This window comes from Corythoichthys intestinalis, chromosome 13, assembly GCF_030265065.1.
Source record: "Corythoichthys intestinalis isolate RoL2023-P3 chromosome 13, ASM3026506v1, whole genome shotgun sequence".
Classification (NCBI taxonomy): Eukaryota; Metazoa; Chordata; class Actinopteri; order Syngnathiformes; family Syngnathidae; genus Corythoichthys; species Corythoichthys intestinalis.
In genome coordinates, this window is record NC_080407.1 from 15,802,097 (window position 1) to 15,821,205 (window position 19,109).

Below are 19,109 nucleotides of genomic sequence, written 5' to 3' on the forward strand. Positions count from 1 at the left end.
CTTAATTAGAGGGAATTTCAGATTCCGCTCGGTAAAAGCGTGTCAAGGACATACAGAGCGGTTAGCGCCTTTGCTATAGTTATGAAATCTCAAATGAATGTATTTTTTTCGCATCAGCCAAAAACTAAAACGTGACTTATAGTCCAGAGAATGTGATACGTAAGGTTTCTAATGAATAGAAATCTTTGTATATCAGTGCGTTTACCTGCTGCAGCATGACCGCCTGCTGTTGCTGGAGGAGGGCCTGAAGCTGCTGGGGGGAGAGCACCTGCTGCTGAAGGATCTGCTGCATCTGTTGTGGCGTGATCACCTGGGGACTCATCATGGCCACTGAGACTGGAACCTGATGCATAGGAGAGGAATGAAGAGAACATTCAGGATGTGAGCTTTCGCCAAAATGTTTACAGACTTGTCATGATGATGATGTTGAAGGACAGGTGTGTGTTCCTCTTATTTTTCCTTCCTCCTCATTCCCGTTGGGAAAAGAAAGGGATTTAAAATAGACATGGACCTTAATTAGCAGGTCCCTTGAACTCCCCTACTTTAGCTTTTCCTATCAGTGAAACTAATGTGAAACAGCCTGGATTAAAAGTGTACTGTGGCATGACGTGGACCGACTTCAGCACAAATGAACTCCACTTGAAGCAGGTTTCCTACACTGTAAAAGTGTATATGTATGAATCAAATTTACAAAAAAAAATCCATCCGTGGTTGTCTGAATTGTACGGCGATTGGTCGTTCACGACAAACATATGGCCTGTTGTTAGTGAATGCTCACATTTGGCTCACATTCAAACTGTTCCAGCATTAAAAGGTGCTGTTATTGTGGGAAAAACATCTACATTGGCAAAAATCATAGTTCAGCAGATGTATATGTGTAGCTGTGGCCGTCGAGCGTCCTGCCTAATGAGCTAATAGCGATAGCCTCCAAACGTTAGCAATGTAATTCTTGCAAATGTACCTTTTCAACAAAAGACTTCCGCTGCGCAACCAATTAAAATATCATGCAAGAAGTGGATTGACTTCTACACAACACAGGTTTCATACACTGTAAAAAAAAGTATGTATGAATCAAATATATGAAAAAATATGCGCATCTGTGGTTGTCGGAAATGTATGGCGATTGGTCTTTCACTTTCACAACTGTTCTAGCTTTCAAAGGTGCTGTTATTGCGGGGGTTCAGCAGATGTATGTGTAGCGGTGGCAGTCGAGCGTCCTGACTAATGAGCTAATAGCGATAGGCTCCAAACACGAGCAATGTAATTCTTGCAAATGTACCTTTTCAACAAAAGACTTCCGCTGCGCAACCAATTAAAATATACATGACGTGGATTGAGTTCAACAAAAATAAAGTCCACTTGAGGCAGGTTTCCTAAACTGTAATAATATATATATGTAAATCAAATTTACGAAAAACAAAAAACAACAACAACAGCATCTGTTGTTGTCGGAAATGTATTCCGATTGGTCTTTCACTCAAAACAAACGTTTTACAGTCGCGAGATGGCTTGTTGTTAGTGAATGCTCACATTTGGCTCAAATTCCAACTGTTCCACCATTTAAAGGTGCTATTATTGTGTGAAAAAAAACGAATTGGCAAAATTGTACAGCAGATGTACAGTGTATCACAAAATTGAGTACACCCCTGGCATTTTTGCAGATATTTAAGTATATCTTTTCATGGGACAACACTGACAAAATGACACTTTGACACAATGAAAAGTAGTCTGCGTGCAGCTTATATAATAGAGTTAATTATTTTCCCCTCAAAATATCTCATAATATTGTCATTAATATCTAAACCCCTGGCAACAAAAATGAGTACACCCCTTAGAAACTACGTACATTCCTAAATGTCCAAATTGAGTACTGCTTGTCATTTTCTCTCCAAAATGTCATGTGACTCCTTACAGGAGTGCTGTCAGCATTGCTGCAGAGATTGAAGAGGTGGGGGGTCTACCTGTTAGTGCTCAGACCATACGCCGCACTCTCCATCAAATTAGTGTGCATTGCTGTCACCCCAGGAGGAAGCCTCTTCTAAAGACAGTGCACAAGAAAGGCCGCCCGTCTCATCAAACCATAGGACATGGTTCCAGTAATCCATGTGCTTTGTTGACATGTCTTCAGCATACTGTTTGCGGGCTTTTCTTTCTGATCTTGCCGTTTGTATTTGTTTTGCTGACACGAGATGGCCTGTTGTTAGGGAATGCTCATATTTGGCTCACATTCAAACTGTTCCAGCATTCAAACGTGCTGTTATTGTGGCAGTTCAGCAGATGTATATGTAGCTGTGGCAGTCGGGCGTCCTGACAAATGAGCTAAAAGCGTTAGCCTCCAAACGTTAGGAATGTAATTCTTGCAAAATACCTTTTCAACAAAAGACTTCCGCCGCGCAACCAATTAAAATACCACGCAAGACTAGGATTGACTTCAACACAACACAGGTTTCCTAGACTATAAAAATACATATGGCGGAAAACACTCAGGTGACTTGAAGTTCCGCTCTGAGACCCCCAATTTGGCCAAACTCCGAATTGTTCTAAATGCATGAGTGATACATCATTGGAAAGCTTAAAATCTCAATTTTGAATGGCCACAGCTGGATTTTTTGGCGATTTTATGGGTGAAACATGGTAATATAACAAAGGTTGGGATGCAGAAATCGCACACATCAAGGAGTGGTCGACATTTTCTTTTTCATATATTTACCCTTTTAAAAGTTTTTTTCAATTTTTCTTTGTTTGGATCCATCATTTATCATCTAAAATATCGGAGAAAATGCGACAGTAACAAAAAAAATATAATTAAGCAATAGTTATGAGGTAGATATCCGTGACTTTTTTATAGACGCCATTTTTTTCATTGCGACGTAATTTGTTTAAAAGTTAAAAATATTCCAGTGACAGACATTTTGAATAATAAATATAATTAATTACATTCATTTTATGGCTGGGTTGAAACAAAAGCGGGTGCGCGACCTCCGTAAACGGGGGTTTCCAGGGTAAAACGGACAAATTAAAAATAGAATAATAAACTGCTTTTTCAGTCTTGTCTGTGTTTTCCACCATATATTTATAAATCAAATTTACGAAACATTACCTGCATCTGTGGTGATCGGAAATGTGCGGCAATTGGTCTTTCACGAAAAACAGATCTTGTCGTATTTGTTTTGCAGTCGCGAGATGGCCTGTTGCTAGTGAATGTTCACATTTGGCTCAAATTCAAACTGTTCCAGCATTAAAGTATGCTGTTGTCGAGGGGATTTTTTTTCACTAGATCAAGCTGTATACCTAGTTTTCTCACAAAAAATATGCTGTAGCAGCTGAACGTCCTGACTATTGAGCTAATAGCTTTAGCCTCCAAACACTTTCTCGCAAATGTACTTTGTCAACAAAGGACTTCCGCCGCGCAACCAATTAAAATATCAACACAAAGTCAGACACTAATTGTAGCGGTGTTTGTCGTCCGGGCGACCGTGACAGTAGTCAAGGGGCCAATAAGACATCCCCGTCCTCATCGCCGGCTAATCAAGGCGCCTTGATTACTTTCCACGCGTGTCTCTCCTCCCTCCTTCCCCGCCACCTTCCTTGCTAGCTGTCAGGCCTTGACACGTCCTTGTTTAGCTCCTCTCACCAGGTTCTCCCCCCTCTTTGATTAGCTGAGACATTTGCATGGTCACTACACATTTTTCATTTTAGAAGTCATTATGCATTAGTGGCTCCTGATCGCCCGCCTTGACTAATCCTGATGAACTGAAAATCACAGCTGAAGGTCAACTCGCAAGCCGGCCCCTGCTGCACATTCATATTCATATTCAAACAAATCCAGCCTCCATTGTTCATTAGGGTCGAAGACAGAAGAGACTCCGACATCTTTCCTCTCTATCTGGACAAAAAAACGGCAAAAAGTTGGAACGTTAAACATCCCGTGTGTAATTATGCTAATTCCCCGCTTGCGCCTTTAACGGTATTAACCCTTAAAGGTACATTTGCAAGGTAAGTAATCAGCCCGCAGTCACAACAGCAGAGAAAAAACATTAAAGATGCACTCATTAAGACTATTAATTGGACGCCGGCTCAAAGATGTTTTGCAGACAAAGCTTGGGATTTAACATAAATGTATGCGCATGCATATATAAAGTGTAATTGCATTTAAATTCCGTGCTGTACTTCAAAGTGCTTCGCTGTTGTCTAAAGTGGGGGAAATAAAGGCATTCATGGTCAAATACCTATAAGATGAATAATGCAGGGAATTTGGGGGAGAAAAAAATGCATTTTAACAAGGAACGAGTGAAGCAGAATGACAATCCTGAACGAAAAACTAGTTGAGGGCACCTGAAAGTTGCTCAAATATTAAAAAAAGGGATGAAAACAAGGGCGAAAAAAATGCTAATTCCCGCTTTTCTGCTTGACGTATCAGAGGCTAGCAGATAAAAGCGGCTAAGTAATTGCTCTCCTGGTTCGCATTCTTCACTGACAACCCATAAATTTAATTTTACACACACGTTCATTTACATTTTCGAGTATATGACATGATAATTGCGGGAATATAACACCTTCCGTTCGCCGGGATGACGCGCCGGGGCTTGATTGACGGGAGCGGCGAATTGAAAGAAACAGCGGGCTGAATTGCTTCGCCCAGAAATGATTTTGCCACACGAGGGGTGAAATTAATGAGCATTTACTCGTTGATAATTGCAGCGGTGCAAACAGCAGAAGAAGGGACACGATATCCGATCGGAGTCGAAAGGAATTGACAGAATTTACGATTTCGGACAAACGGTAACGCAGGATTTAAGTTAACTTTGAGAGCTGCCGTAAACAATTAGTTTGACGGTGGACGAATTAAATGTTGCGTTTAGTCCTTGAATTGGTTCATTCATTTTTTTTTTTTTTTTTTTTTTGCTTTTTGAATTTAAAAATTTATTTATACCGTATTTTTCGGACTATAAGTCGCGTTTTTTTTCATATTTTGGCTGGGGGTGCGACTTATGTGTGGAATTATTAACACATTATGATATAATTTCACATGTTATTTTGGTGTTTTGCAGTGACACTGATGGTTTTGTAAAGTTGTTAGCATGTTCTTATGCTATAGTTATCTGAATAACTCTTTATAGCTATGGCCACGTTCGCGTTCTGCCTTTGGCAGTGTATGTTCAATTGTATTATTGACTTTTTTATCTTGAAATGGATGCATTTAGTTTGTGGCGCTTTCACGCCCACGTGAGGGCGCACTCGCACTTGTTTACGTGAAGAAGAGTGCTCACACGCCAGAAGAAGACGGACAGCTACGTAGCTCTGAGTGAGTGAGTGGGCGAGTTACAGCGAGAGAGAATAGACGGCTGCGAACCTACTTTCATTGTTTATGCTTTTAAATCATCTCTACAGAGGCAACGCCTGCGTGTATCATCTTTTCTGTTGTTGTTGTGTGTTTTCCACCCGCGATCGGACACTTAGAGCCAGTTGTGTGGTTGTTTGGACGATGTGCTAATGATAGCGAACGCATGCTAACCTGTTACTTATTACTAATAGTACCTAATTATCATTTATTTACCTTGATGCGAACCTGTTTTCTATCGAGGACCAAATTGATTCAGCAAATTATACGGACGTCCAGCATTGTCTTTTGGGAGTTCGCTGTATAGCCAGGACCGAGCCGTAGCGTAGGACAGTATATTCACATTTCGTTGTTCATGCACTGTACACTGTACATTTATTTAGCATGTTGTTCTCTATTGTATTTTTATATTAAATTGCCTTTCAAGATGACATGTCTGTTCTATGTGTTGGATTTTATCAAGTAAATTTCCCCTAAAAATTCAACTTATACTCCGGTGCGACTTGTATATGTTTTTTTTCTCTTCGTTGGGCATTTTATGGCTGGATCGACTTATACTCAGGAGCGACTTGTAGTCCGAAAAATACGGTAATTGATTTTAATTCATTAGAAATTAGTTAAATATATTTCTTATTTTCCCCATTTTTTCACATGTTCAATTATTTTTTTTTAAATTAATAGATCATAATAGATCATACTTACTGTTTCTGGTTGGGGAAAAAAGTAAAATGTAATGCTTGTTTTAACTTAAAAATAAGTTGAAAATTCAAAATCATGAATGTAATTTTATTTTAAGTATTTTTTAAAATTCAGATAAAAAAAAGGTTGAAAAATATCATAATTACTTTTTAAAAATAAATAAAAAGATTATATTTACCTTTTTAACGTAAAAATTAATTTAAAAAGAAAAAATATAATATATATATATATATATATATGGGAATACATATTCTCATTTACTGTATTTTTTTTCATTAAAAAATTAAAATAATAAATGAGAGAATTTTGAATATTACCAATCCTATCAGACCCTCCCACTTAAAATGGATTGGACGTCTATCACCGTCAATGGCAGCTAATGAGTTATAAGGCTAGAAAAAAAAAAGTATTTGAAGAAGTCACATTAACTGTATGTTTTGGTTTTGTGATTTAAAAGGGAAATTTAAACTTTTTAAAAACTTTAAAATACATATTTTTAAATTAATTAGCTAACTAACTAAAAGTAAAAATTTGTTAGTTATTTATTAAATTTAAAAAATAATTTAAAATTTGAAAAAAGTAAAAATATATAAAAATAATCAAATGATATTTACTCGTAAAAAAAATTACATTTTGACAATCAAAAATAAACAGATTTTTTAAAAAAAAATAAAAAGGACAATTTTTTGCTTAAGTAATTGTATGAATGAGAACGTTTATTCTTTTCCTTTTTTTCCCCAATAACGAAAAAAATACTTATAAAAATAATCATATTAAATGAGAGAATACTTAACATAACAGATCTTCCCATTCCCTCACACTTATATGAAATTGACGTCTATCACCGTCAATGGCAGCCAAATCGTTAAAGAGGCTTAAAAAAAACAACAAAAAAACGTAGACCGTGTCCCATAAGTTCCGTTGCAATTACAGCTATAAAATGTGTTTGCGATATCTAGGTTAAACATTTCTTTTTTTTGAGTGAACAGAATTTTTTATTTTTGAAAACATATTAGCAAATTGGAACATGAGAAAAAGTTAAAATAAATTTAAAGAAAATAACAAACAAATAATTGAAATATTCTAGATTTAAATAAATGGAGTCCTTTAGGTGAGCCTAAATCCACAATCACAGCTCAACATTATTACCACCAGAACAAAAAAACAAAGAATTATTTTCCATAAAAAGCACGTGTGTATGACTCGTATCATGTTTGCATTATGCACACACGCTTTCTCAAAAATAACACGTTTTACCACTGCTAGACACACTAAAAACACTGGAGTTAACTCTCGTATCTGGTGGGAAACTTTCATGACAGTCTTTAGTCACCTCTAATTTTGTATAAATGCGAAATCATATTGGAGCTACTGCCTCCTCCGCAGTCACCATCCGCAAACATGTTTTAGATGTGGTTGGCCCTCCTCTTCTAAGCCGTAACCGTCCGTAACTTTTCTGTAGTCGAAGTATTGCCATACCAACGATTTTGTTTTCTTCAATGGGGGAAAAAGTTCAGGAGTTTCACCTCCGTTCCATCATAACAGACCGTCATAATTAGGACATCACAAGCCGAAAGGAAAAGAATAACAAGAAGAAGAGACTATCATGGGCATTAATGAATGCTTATGACAGATGTCATTAAGTTTCATTCGGCAAAGTATGTCACTAACTCCATTTATGTCGGGCTCTGATCTTTTACATCCATTCAAAAGTGGATGACCCAAAATGACATCTGTCATAAGCATTCAATAATGATCATGGCGATGTCATGTCATAATTATGATGGTCTAATGACAGTTTTAGGGCACCAATGTCAAATAAAGTGTTACCAAATACCATAACTAGCAATTAATGAAACAACTGGAACAGTAACTGAAGAAATAATTTGCACAGAACATGAATTTTGATTGTTATTTACATCTGTAGCGCTGCAATGCATGCTAGGAAGTATGTTGGACGACAACAGTGTTTACAGCAGGTGGCAGCAGAGGTTGACTGTCTCTCTCAATGGAGCAGTGTTGACCAAATTAAGCTTCCCTATAACTACCAAGGGTGGATCAGTTGATACAAATCATTTTTGTAATCAGAGAACGATCATCTGACCCTAATCAGTATTTCTTCTGTGAGCACTATCGTCCTCATTAGTCATTCCCATTCACACTCGCAAAACCACAGGGTTGGATTGCTGCAATTAGCATCTTGAGTGTTTGTGGGGGAGGGCTGCCTTGGCTTTGTTGGACAGTGGACCGCTCAGGCAGGCAATCGGGCGGACAACTTTTTACATATTCCAAAAGCTGCATTATGCCTTCAGTACAAGTGATGGTGTCATAAAAAACAAAACATTTTTCATGTGGTGACATAAAGCACTGAAGCTTTGCAGCCAATTGGTTCAATGCTTCATGGTGGTTCATGTGGTCTTTTGACAGTGATATCGTCATACCTGAGTTCAACAATTAGTGAACAATTCGCTCTGTGTGGGAGGCAGCGGTGATTAGATGTCAGCCGTAAACAGGGAGGTGTGGGATGCTTATCAAGGGTGAGAGCTCGGTCCTGCAGTGCCGGACAGGCTGAGTCGCGACACGCTGAGAAACGGACGGCTCGGAGCTGGTAATTACTGAGGATCCTTGGCGGGGAGAGCCACCGCTAATTAAACCAAGAGCTTGTACACACGGAAAAAAAGAAAAACAATGAAAAGGACTCGCACCCACATTCCCGATTTGAAAACTGAAGCGACCTATCGGCTCCCTTGCTCATTTACTATCCAATTACTGCCAAATGTGGCAACGCGATTATTGACGGCCGGCGCGAGGCCATGCCTTGGATCGAGCCCTACCCGCGAACTTGGCGGCATATCGGAAGATCGATACTGTAGATTGTCAGGACTCCGGCTAAGTAGATTACCGAATGTTTTCCTTAATCAATTTCCATAAGCGCTCGGCTGCTCCATAAAGAAGCATCGTGTAAAAGCTTCTAATAAAAAGGGCCCGAGGAGATCGCGGATTCATCTCGACACGCAGATAGACATTGATTAAGCCTTTTGAACGCGACCCCGCTTGTTTGTGACGCTATCAGTACAAATAGCGGCGGCCTTATCGCTAAAGTGGCACGCTTTCGCTCCCGACGGATGGCGCCTTGCGGGGGTTTGGGCGAAATGCTGAAGATGCGGGAATAGAGTGCGGAGGGCGGGGAGTTGACAGCCACGCTTTCCTCTGATGTTGCAGGTAATACGGCCTTCTACTGGATCATCCTCTTCATCAGTGACACACAGTAAATTACAAGTGCTTCAAGCAGCTCGCCGAATTACAGTTCATCACTCGGAAAGGCTTCCGACAACCCCCTCCACGCACCGGCGGGGCCCGGGCGTATCAGATCTGGCGGTTAGGATCCAATTAACACCCTGGCCAGAATCATCTGATTGCATGTGTAAGTGCTGGTATAACTCGTTTATTGCGGCCATGTATCTTCTGTCACAAGGTAAATTTGTTGCCGCTACATCAAAGGTCTGAGATACTTGCTTTTAGCCCCCCTTATTCCTCCCTCTCTCCAAACTCGGCGATACAACGCCTCGGGGTTGCATTTCAACTCCTTTTGCATCACAATGACGAACCCGCTCTGTCCTCGCAATTTGCCGAGCTTGTCCCGTAGGTAAGAAAATCTTGTTTTCTAGTTATAAAAGCAGTTGTGTTTGACTTAAAATGTGCTGACGCTTACCCCCCCCTTCGCCGCTCTTAGAGTCAACACAAGTTTTCCTCATGAATACATCATATTTTCCTCACTTTTCTTCATGGCCCTTAGCTGCGATCACTATTTCGAGACGCAACCAGGGGCTATTCATACATGTAAATGGGAGATAACAGCTTTTTTTCGCCACGAGACGCTGATGTTAGCTAACCTGCTATCATCTGCACTTTTTATTTCATTTTTTTCTGCGTCTCGGCTGTAACTTTTTTCGTGGCGATTTCCGATTAAATAGTTAGTTCGAGGCTCATCGAGTAATCGGCTAAGGAACATAAAAAACTAAAATACCTGACTTGAGCCTCAAACCATATAAAAAGAATAAATAAATGAGGCTTTAAGTACAATGCATGAACAATTGGCTAACTTACATTGCAAAAGTCAGCTAGCTTAAATGCTATAAAAAAAAAAAAAGATGTCCGATCACGTCATTTTCAAAGTATCGGAATCGGCAAAAAAATATCGGACATGCCTTTTTTAAATATATATTTTTTTTTATTTAAATCATTTTCTAATTGTCTCTAACGTTACAGACAAAATGTCTTACACTCATCCAGAGTAGTTTTGGCTTAAAGTAGGGCTATCAAATTTATTGCGTTAACGGCGGTAATTAATTTTTTTGTATTAATCACGTTAAATAATTAACGCATGCGCTGCACGGCGCACTCACGCATTGTCGCGTTCACTCTATAAAAACGCCATTTTACCTATAGATAGCGCTAAAAGGCAGCGTCAAATGAGTAGAGAGAATTTTGACATCCTTTGGAGCCATTTTTTATGTGGCTAAAGCCTTACATTACCTCTCTCAGCAATTAAAAATTACGTGGGAGGCAATGTGGGCAAGAAAGGTAGTAGTTGATCATTTTTTTAACACCCTATGTTCTTTACCCTATGTTCTTTCCCAACGCAGAGAAGATATATCAATTGGTGCCCCTACGCACAGTCATGGTTGCACTTCCCATCATGCATTTGGGCAGAAGTTAAATGGCTACAGTATCATATACTGAAAGCTCAACAAATACACTAGATGGCAATATTTAGTCACAATATACAAAGTCACATTTATCCTTTAAGAATTACAAGTCTTTCTATCCGTGGATCCCTCTCACAGAAAGAATGTTAATAATGTAAATGCCATCTTGAGGATTGATTGTCATAATAAACAAATACAGTACTTATGTACTGTATGTTGAATGTATATATTCGTCCGAGTTTTATTCATTTTTTTCTTAATGCATTGCCAAAATGTAGATGATCGGGAAAAATTATCTGGAATGATTGGAATTGAATTGGGAGCAAAAAAAAAAGCAATCGGATCGGGAAATATCAGGATCGCCAGATACTCAAACTAAAACGATCGGGATTGGATCTGGAGCAAAAAAACATGATCGGAACAACCCTACTATAAAATGCTAACGTTTTTCTACTATGCTCTCAACACATGGTTCTAACACATAGTCTCACAAATCACTCCAATATACCAATGACACCTAAAAATAAAACTTGCATTTGAAAGTCCTATGATCACGCTGGTGTGCTCATTTTTTTATTATTATGATTATTTTTTTAAACATATTCCCACATAAACGCCTAAATATACAGTGGGGCAAATAAGTATTTAGTCCCAACCACCAATTGTGTTTGTTCTCCTACTTGGAAATATTAGAGAGGCCTGTAATTGTCAACATGGGTAAACCTCAACCATGAGAGACGGAATGTGGAAAAAAAAAAAAGAAAATCACATTGTTTGATTTTTAAAGAATTTATTTCCAAATCAGAGTGGAATATAAGTATTTGGTCACCTACAAACAAGCAAGATTTCTGGCTGTCAAAGAGGTTTAACTTCTTCTAACGAGGTCTAACGAGGCTCCACTCGTTACCTGTATTAATGGCATCTGTTTTTACTCATTATCGGTATAAATGACACCGGTCCACAATCTCAGTCAGTCACACTCCAAACTCCACTATGGCCAAGACCAAAGAGCTGTCGAAGGACACCAGAGAAAAAAATTGTAGACCTGCAACAGGCTGGGAAGACTGAATCTGCAATAGGTAAAACACTCGGTGTAAAGAAATCAACTATGGGAGCAATTTTTAGAAAATGAAAGACATACAAGACCACTGATAATCTCCCTTGATCTGGAGCTCCATGCAAGATCTCACCCCGTGGGGTCAAAAATGATAACAAAAATGGTGAGCAAAAATCCCAGAACCACACAGAGGGACCTAGTGAATGACCTACAGAGAACTGGGACCACAGTAGCAAATGCTACTATCAGTAACACAATGCGCCGCCAGGGACTCAAATCCTGCACTGCAAGACATGTCCCCCTGCTGAAGAAAGTACACGTCCAGGACCGTCAGCGGTTCGCTAGAGAGCATTTGGATGATCCAGAAGAGGACTGGGAGAATGTGTTATAGTCAGATGAAACCAAAATAGAACTTTTTGGTAGAAACACAGGTTCTCGTGTTTGGAGGAGAAAGAATAATGAAGAACACCATACCCACTGTGAAGCATGGGGGTGGAAACATCATGCTTTGGGGCTGTTTTTCTGCAAAGGGACCAGGACGACTGATGTGTGTAAAGGAAAGAATGAATGGGGCCATTTATCGAGAGATTTTGAGTTAAAATCTCCTTCCATCAGTAAGGGCATTGAAGATGAGACGTGGCTGGGTCTTTCAGCATGACAATGATCCCAAACACACAGCCAGGGCAACAAAGGAGTGGCTTTGTAAGAAGCATTTCAAGGTCGTGGAGTGTCCTAGCCAGTCTCCAGATCTCAACCCCATTGAAAATCTGTGAAGGGAGTTGAAAGTCCGTGTTGCCCAAAAACGGCCCGAAAACATCACTGCGTTAGAGGAGATCTGCATGGAGGAATGGGTCAAAATACCAGGAACAGGGTGTGAAAAGCTTGTGAAGAGTTACAGAATACGTTTGGCCTCCGTTATTGCCAACAAAGGGTACATCAAGTATTGAGATGAAGTTTTGGTATTGACCAAATAATTTTTTCCCACCTTGATTTGCAAATTAATTCTTTAAAAATCAAACAATGTGATTTTCTGTTTTTTTCCCCCCCCAGATTCTGTCTCTCATGGTTGAGGTTTACCCACGTTGACAATTACAGGCCTCTCTAATACTTTGAAGTGGGAGAACTTGCACAATTAGTGGTTGACTAAATACTTATTTGCCCCACTGTATGGAACTCGAAACAGAATGCTTTTACTTCAACTTATTTATACTCCCTTATACACAAGGATTATAAATCGACGACGTGTTCGACAGCACAATATTTTATTAGCTTCAACCACGCACACTGATCCCCGTGTATGATTAACAACACAGAAAACGGAAAAGGATTACGAATACCGTGACATCTCGCTTTACTGATAAATCCTCTGCCGTCTTGCCTCCTTCTCGCTGGCCAATCTTTGGTATTTAAAAGCGAGAAATGATCCATAGATCGTGGCATGTAAATTATTTAGTACACAAGCATCTAAGTGCCTCGCCTCGCCGTTTTAATTACCCGTATTAGCGGCTGAAGTCGCTCTCGCTTGACTAATTCTATCCGAGTTGATGTTGCGCAGGCAGGCGTCGCTGGCATTCGCACACAAAGAAACAAGTCGCAAACACACAAACCTTTGCTTCTGCACATTTGCGTAATGTGACAGGTCTATTATTACTCCGTAAGCCCACGGGAGCGCTCAATAAACACCTATTTCTCCTTGTAAATCCCCATAGCCGCCATGCTACTTTCAACAGCCCGCTCTTCTTCGTTTTCTCGGCCCGTTGCGAACGCCGTTTATACACTGACATTTGAAACACAAATATAGAAACGCCGACAACCAGAGGCGGGGAGGATTACCGATGCGACAGTTTCATCGACCTTGACATAATGCATCCTCACGCGGCACGGAACCCACCCCATAGATGAGTTTCGCCGTTCCTTGGGGTGCAACGGTACGCACTGGTCACTGTTCGGTACAACGGGAAAAAGTTTGCTCTGTTGAAGCAGCTCTTATCAAAATGCAAAATAAATAGAAAACACCAAACGATAACACTTTAAAGTAACTATCATGACAGTTAACAAGTCATTTACAGTGGTATGAAAAAGTATCTGAACCTTTGAGTTTCTCACATTTCTGCATAAAATCAACATCAAATGTGATCTGATCTTTGTTAAAATCACACAGATGAAAAAACTGTTTTAATAAAACCACCCAAACATTTATAGGTTTTCATATTTTAATGAGGATAGCATGCAAACAATGACAGAAGATGGAGAATAAGTAAGTGAACCCTCTGCCTAAGGAGACTTAAAGAGCAATTGAAACCAATTTTTAGCAAACAATTCAAGTCAGGTGTGTGCCCAATCACTGATGAGTGGTTTAAAGCTGCCCTGCCCACGATTAAACACACACTTAGAAAGAATTGTCATGATGAGAAGCATTGTCTGATGTGCATCATGGCTCGGTCAAAAGAGCTGTCTGAAGACCTGCGATCAAGGATTGTTGATTTGTATAAAGCTGGGAAAGGATACAAAACCATCTCTAAAAGTCTGGATGTTCATCAATCGACAGCCAGAGAAGTTGTCTACAAATGGAGAGAGTTTGGCACTGTTGTTTCTCTCCCAAGGAGTGGCCGTCCACCAAAGATGACACCAAGAGTTCAGCGCAGAATACTCAGAGAGGAAAAAAAGAACCCTAGAGTGTGTGCTAAAGACTTACAGAAATCAATGGCACAGTCCAATATCTATGTGCACACATCAACTATATGTAAAACTGTGGCCAAGAATGGTGTTATTTGGAGGACTCCCAGAGGAAGCCACTGCTGTCTAAAAAAAACCTTGTTGCTCGTTTAATGTTTGCAAAAAGACACTTGGACACTCCACAGAAGTTTTGGCAAAATATTTTGTGGACTGATGAAACCTAATTTGAATTGTTTGGGAGTAACGCACAACGTCATGTATGGAAGACAAATGGAACAGCTTCCCATCATCAACACCTCATCCCCACTGTGAAGCACGGAGAAGGGAGCATCATGATTTGGGGCTGTTTCGCTGCCTCAGGGCCTGGAAAACTTGCACTCATTAATAAAAGAATCAATTCAAAAGTTTAACAGGATGTCTTGCATGAAAACGTGGCCGTCTGTCAGACAGTTGAAGCTACAAAGAGGATGGATTTTGCAATAAGACAATGATCCAAAACAGAAGTAAATCAACTTCAGAATGGTTTCAGAAGAACAAAACACACGTTCTGGAGTTGTCAAGTCAAAGTCCAGACTTGAACCCCATTGAGATGCTATGGCATGACCTAAAGACAGCAATTCATGCCAGACATCCCAGGAATCAGCCAAAACGAGGGGGGGGGGGGCGCAAAAAATGTGATGGTTCACTTAATTTTCCCCTTTCTGTCATTGTTTGCATGCTATCCTCATTAAAATATGAAAACCTATAAATGTTTGGGTGGTTTTAGTTAAAGCAGACACTTTTTTCATCTGTGTGATTTTGACAAAGATCAGATCACATTTGATGGTGATTTCCTGCAGAAATGAGAGAAATTCCGATAGGTTCAGATACTTTTACATACCACTGTATTCCATTAGGCATCTTTATAAATGCTTCACAAACACGCAAAATTCAAGCATTTTTCAAACCTTGAAAAAAGTTGATTTTCCATCAATTCCTATTCATTTGAGGACATTCTTGAGTCACTTCCTTTGAAGTCACCCAAAATCAACAGGAAGTGACCCGTAAATGCCCCAAAAGGAAAAGGACATTATGTGAACTGCCGGAAAATGAACTCATTACCTACCCTGGCGGTCATAGACGTCCAATCTGTTTGAGCTGGGAGGGATGGCAGCGAATGTTAAGGACTACAGATAACAGATGCAGTTTTTTTTTTTTTTTTTTAAATTTTACTAGAAACTGCAATTTCTGGAGAAATTATGATGGGGCTTTGGTGTGGTAGATACAGATCTATTTGGTCCCTTCCTGTTGATTTGTGGACATTTCTGGGACACTGTTGATATAAGGTCACTTCCTGTTGATATTTTGACATACATGGCCGTCAATAGCATTGACATGCATGGCTGTCAATGGCATCAACTTACTTGGGCGACAGTTGAATGTCAGTGGGCTGTAATGTTAAGTTTATGGCCAAAAATCAAAACCACACATTTCACCACCATTGAAAATAAATGGGAAATTTGGACATGCATGACCGTCAATGTCATGGATATGCGTGGCTGTCAGTGGCATCAAATTACTTGGGCACCAGTTGAATATCAATGGGCTGTAATGGTAAGTGTATATTCAAAAATCAAAATCATACATGTTTTTCTGTCATTGAAAATGAACGGGAAATTTGGACGTGCATGCTCGTCAATGCCATGGATGTGTATGTTGACTGTCAATGGCCTGTAATGGTACGTTTTTGGTCAAAAATCACAACCACCTATGTTTTCATGCCATTGAAAAATAGATATAAAGAGAAATTTTTGCCATAAGAAACAAGTGGAACGGCGGAGATGGCCGTCAATAGCATTCCAATTAGAAACTAGGCCTGCAAGCAGGACTGAACGGGCCCTCGCGATCTAGCGCAACTCGGACGTCACGCAACTCGGACTGTGTGCAGGTCAGGGCGGTGGCAGATCCTCCTCTCTAATCATCTCATTAGAACCTAACATGCTCGAAAGTCGCCTATTTACATTCCCACACCCAAGAGATAAAAACCCCTATTGGAGAAAGTACTACAAAAAAGGAGCCACTACTGAGCTGTGCAGCCAAGCCCTTATTCAAAACTAAAATTAATCTTCTAACTGGGCCAATTCGACCAAGTGTGCCAACTATTGTGGCTCTATAAGCTGCCTGAGTCTCTGAAAAAAAATATTTCCTTTAAATGGCGAACAAAGGGTCGTCACGGCAACAGACAGAGACACGTGGACATGGGCCGTAAATAAGTATTTTAATAGGTCTTGAAACTACAATGACCAACCTGAAAAGAACTGGACATGTATTGGAAAAACGAGTGACTTTCTATTGCCACTAGTTGGCGCTGTAGGGTTGATGCAAATGACCCCTACAAGGCCCTTCAGGGTATGACTCTCAACAAGCACGGGAAGTTTGGCGCAGATATGTTGTATATCTGCCGAGTTATGACTGTTCAAAGTTTTTGGAGAGAAAAATTGTTGACAGTCATTTTCACTTTCCTGTTTGGACCCCTCCGCTTCAACGAAACTTCAATATTTTTCATCAGGCACCTGAACACAGGTCTTAAGGCTTCCCTTTTGCAGGTTTGAGGTAGATTGATTTTTTCCCTTTAGAGGAGGAGTGTGTCCCGTAAAAAAGGGCATTTCCTGTTCCCACTAGGAGGCGCCAGGCACAAATGGTAAATTTTCAATCCAGTCCTGCTCAGGCTAGTATACCTCACACACATGCCAGATTTAAAATAGATTGAACGTTGTATGAGGGAGTTATCAGTCATTTTCCGAATTCGGTGTTTTGGCGAAAAAATGGCCGACTTTGGCACCCCGCCCAGGTCAGGCCCGTGAATGAAAACACACCATTTTTATAACTTAAGATTTCATATGCCTCATGAACAGGCTCGCCAATTTTGAGAATGATCAAACTAATTCCCTAGGTGCCAAGGTGTAAAATGTGCACACTGTAAATCGATAAAAATTTCACATTCAATCCAAAATACCCGATTTCCTGTAGGATTTGGAATGTGTGTGCAAGAGACTTTTTGGAGCAGTTTTGCACAAAGTTTTGACTCTCCAAATTTCATCACTCTATGTTAGAAAAACCTAAATGGAGAGGCCTTTTTGAAAATTTCAAGGGGGCGCCACTGAGCCATTTTGTTAAATTTTTTCGTAACGTTGCAAGATTATCGAACGTTATCCAAAGCCGCATGTATGTGCAAATTTTGGTGAGTTTTTATGCATATTCAAGCCTCCAAATGTAAACTCTTACTGTGAACCCATGAAAATTTCACATTCGATCCAAAATACCCAATTTCCTGTTGGATTTGGAATATGGGTGCAAGAGACTTTTTGGAGCAGTTTTGCATAAGGTATCTACTCCCCAAATTTCCTTGCTCTATGTTGAAAAAACCCAATAGGAAAGGCCTTTTTTAAAACTTCTTTCTTTCGCCACTAGTTGGCACTGTAGAGTTGATGCAAATGACCCCTACAAGAACCTTCAGGGTATGACTCTCAACAAACACGGAAAGTTTGGCGCAGATATGTTGCATATCTGCCGAGTTATGACTGTTCAAAATTTTTGGCGAGACAAATTGTTGACGGTCATTTTCACTTCCAGTTTGGACCTCTCCGCTTCAACGAAACCTCAATATTTTTTATCAGGGACCTGAACACATGTCTTGAGGCTCCCCTGAAACAGGTTTGAGGTCAATAGATTTTTTTCCCTTGGAGGAGGAGCCTGTCTCGTAAAGAAGGCCATTTCCTGTTCCCACTAGGGGGCGCCAGGCCTAATGGGTAATATTTCAATGCAGTCGTGTTCAGGCTGGGATATCTCATATACATGCTAGAAATGAAAAAGATTGAACGTTGTATCACGGAGTTTTTAATCATTTTCTGAATTTGGTATTTTGCCCAAAAATGGCCGACTTTGGGACCACGCCCAGGCCCGACCCTTGAGTGAAAACACACCATTTTGAAAACTTAAGATCTCATATGTCTCCTGAATACTCTGACCAATTTTGAAGACGATCCAACTATTTTCTTCAGCGACAAGGTCTCAAATGTAAATCGATAAAATTTCACATTTGATCCAAAATTTCCGACTTCCTGTTGGATTTGGAATATGGGTGCAAGAGACTTTTTGGAGCAGGTTTGCACAATGTATCGACTCGCCAAATTTCATCGTTCTACGTTGAAAAAACCTAATAGGAAAGGCCTTTTTGAAAATTTCAAGGGGGCGCCACTGAGCGATTTTGTTAAATTTTTTTGTAGATTATCAAAATTTACGCAAAGTTGCATGTATGTGCAAATTTTGGTGAGTTTTCGTGCATGTTCAGGCCTCCAAATGTAAACCCCAACTGTGAACCGATAAAAATTTCACATTTGATCCAAAATATCCGATTTCCTGTTGGATTTGGAATATGGGTGCAAGAGGCTTTTTTGAACAGTTAGGCATAAGGTATCTACTCCCCAAATTTCATTGCTCTACGTTGAAAACCTGAGAGGAGAGGCCTTTTTGAAAATTTTAAGGGTAAAGGGGGCGCCACTGAGCCATTTTTTGACATTTTTTCAAAACGACACAAGATTATCGAAATTTACGCGAAGCGGCACGTATGTGCAAATTTTGGTGACTT

The 19,109-nt window shown here is 39.9% G+C and overlaps 1 protein-coding gene across 9 annotated transcripts in view; it reads right to left on the minus strand.

The window, feature by feature from the left end:
• Positions 1-19,109, minus strand: part of foxp2 (forkhead box P2) — a 195,189-nt gene that overhangs the window by 66,035 nt on the left and 110,045 nt on the right. For all 9 annotated transcript variants that reach the window (XM_057854886.1, XM_057854889.1, XM_057854888.1 and 6 more), the window contains one exon: positions 206-343. In XM_057854886.1, coding sequence (XP_057710869.1) covers positions 206-343 — 138 coding nt within the window. The remainder of the gene's footprint in view (positions 1-205; positions 344-19,109) is intronic.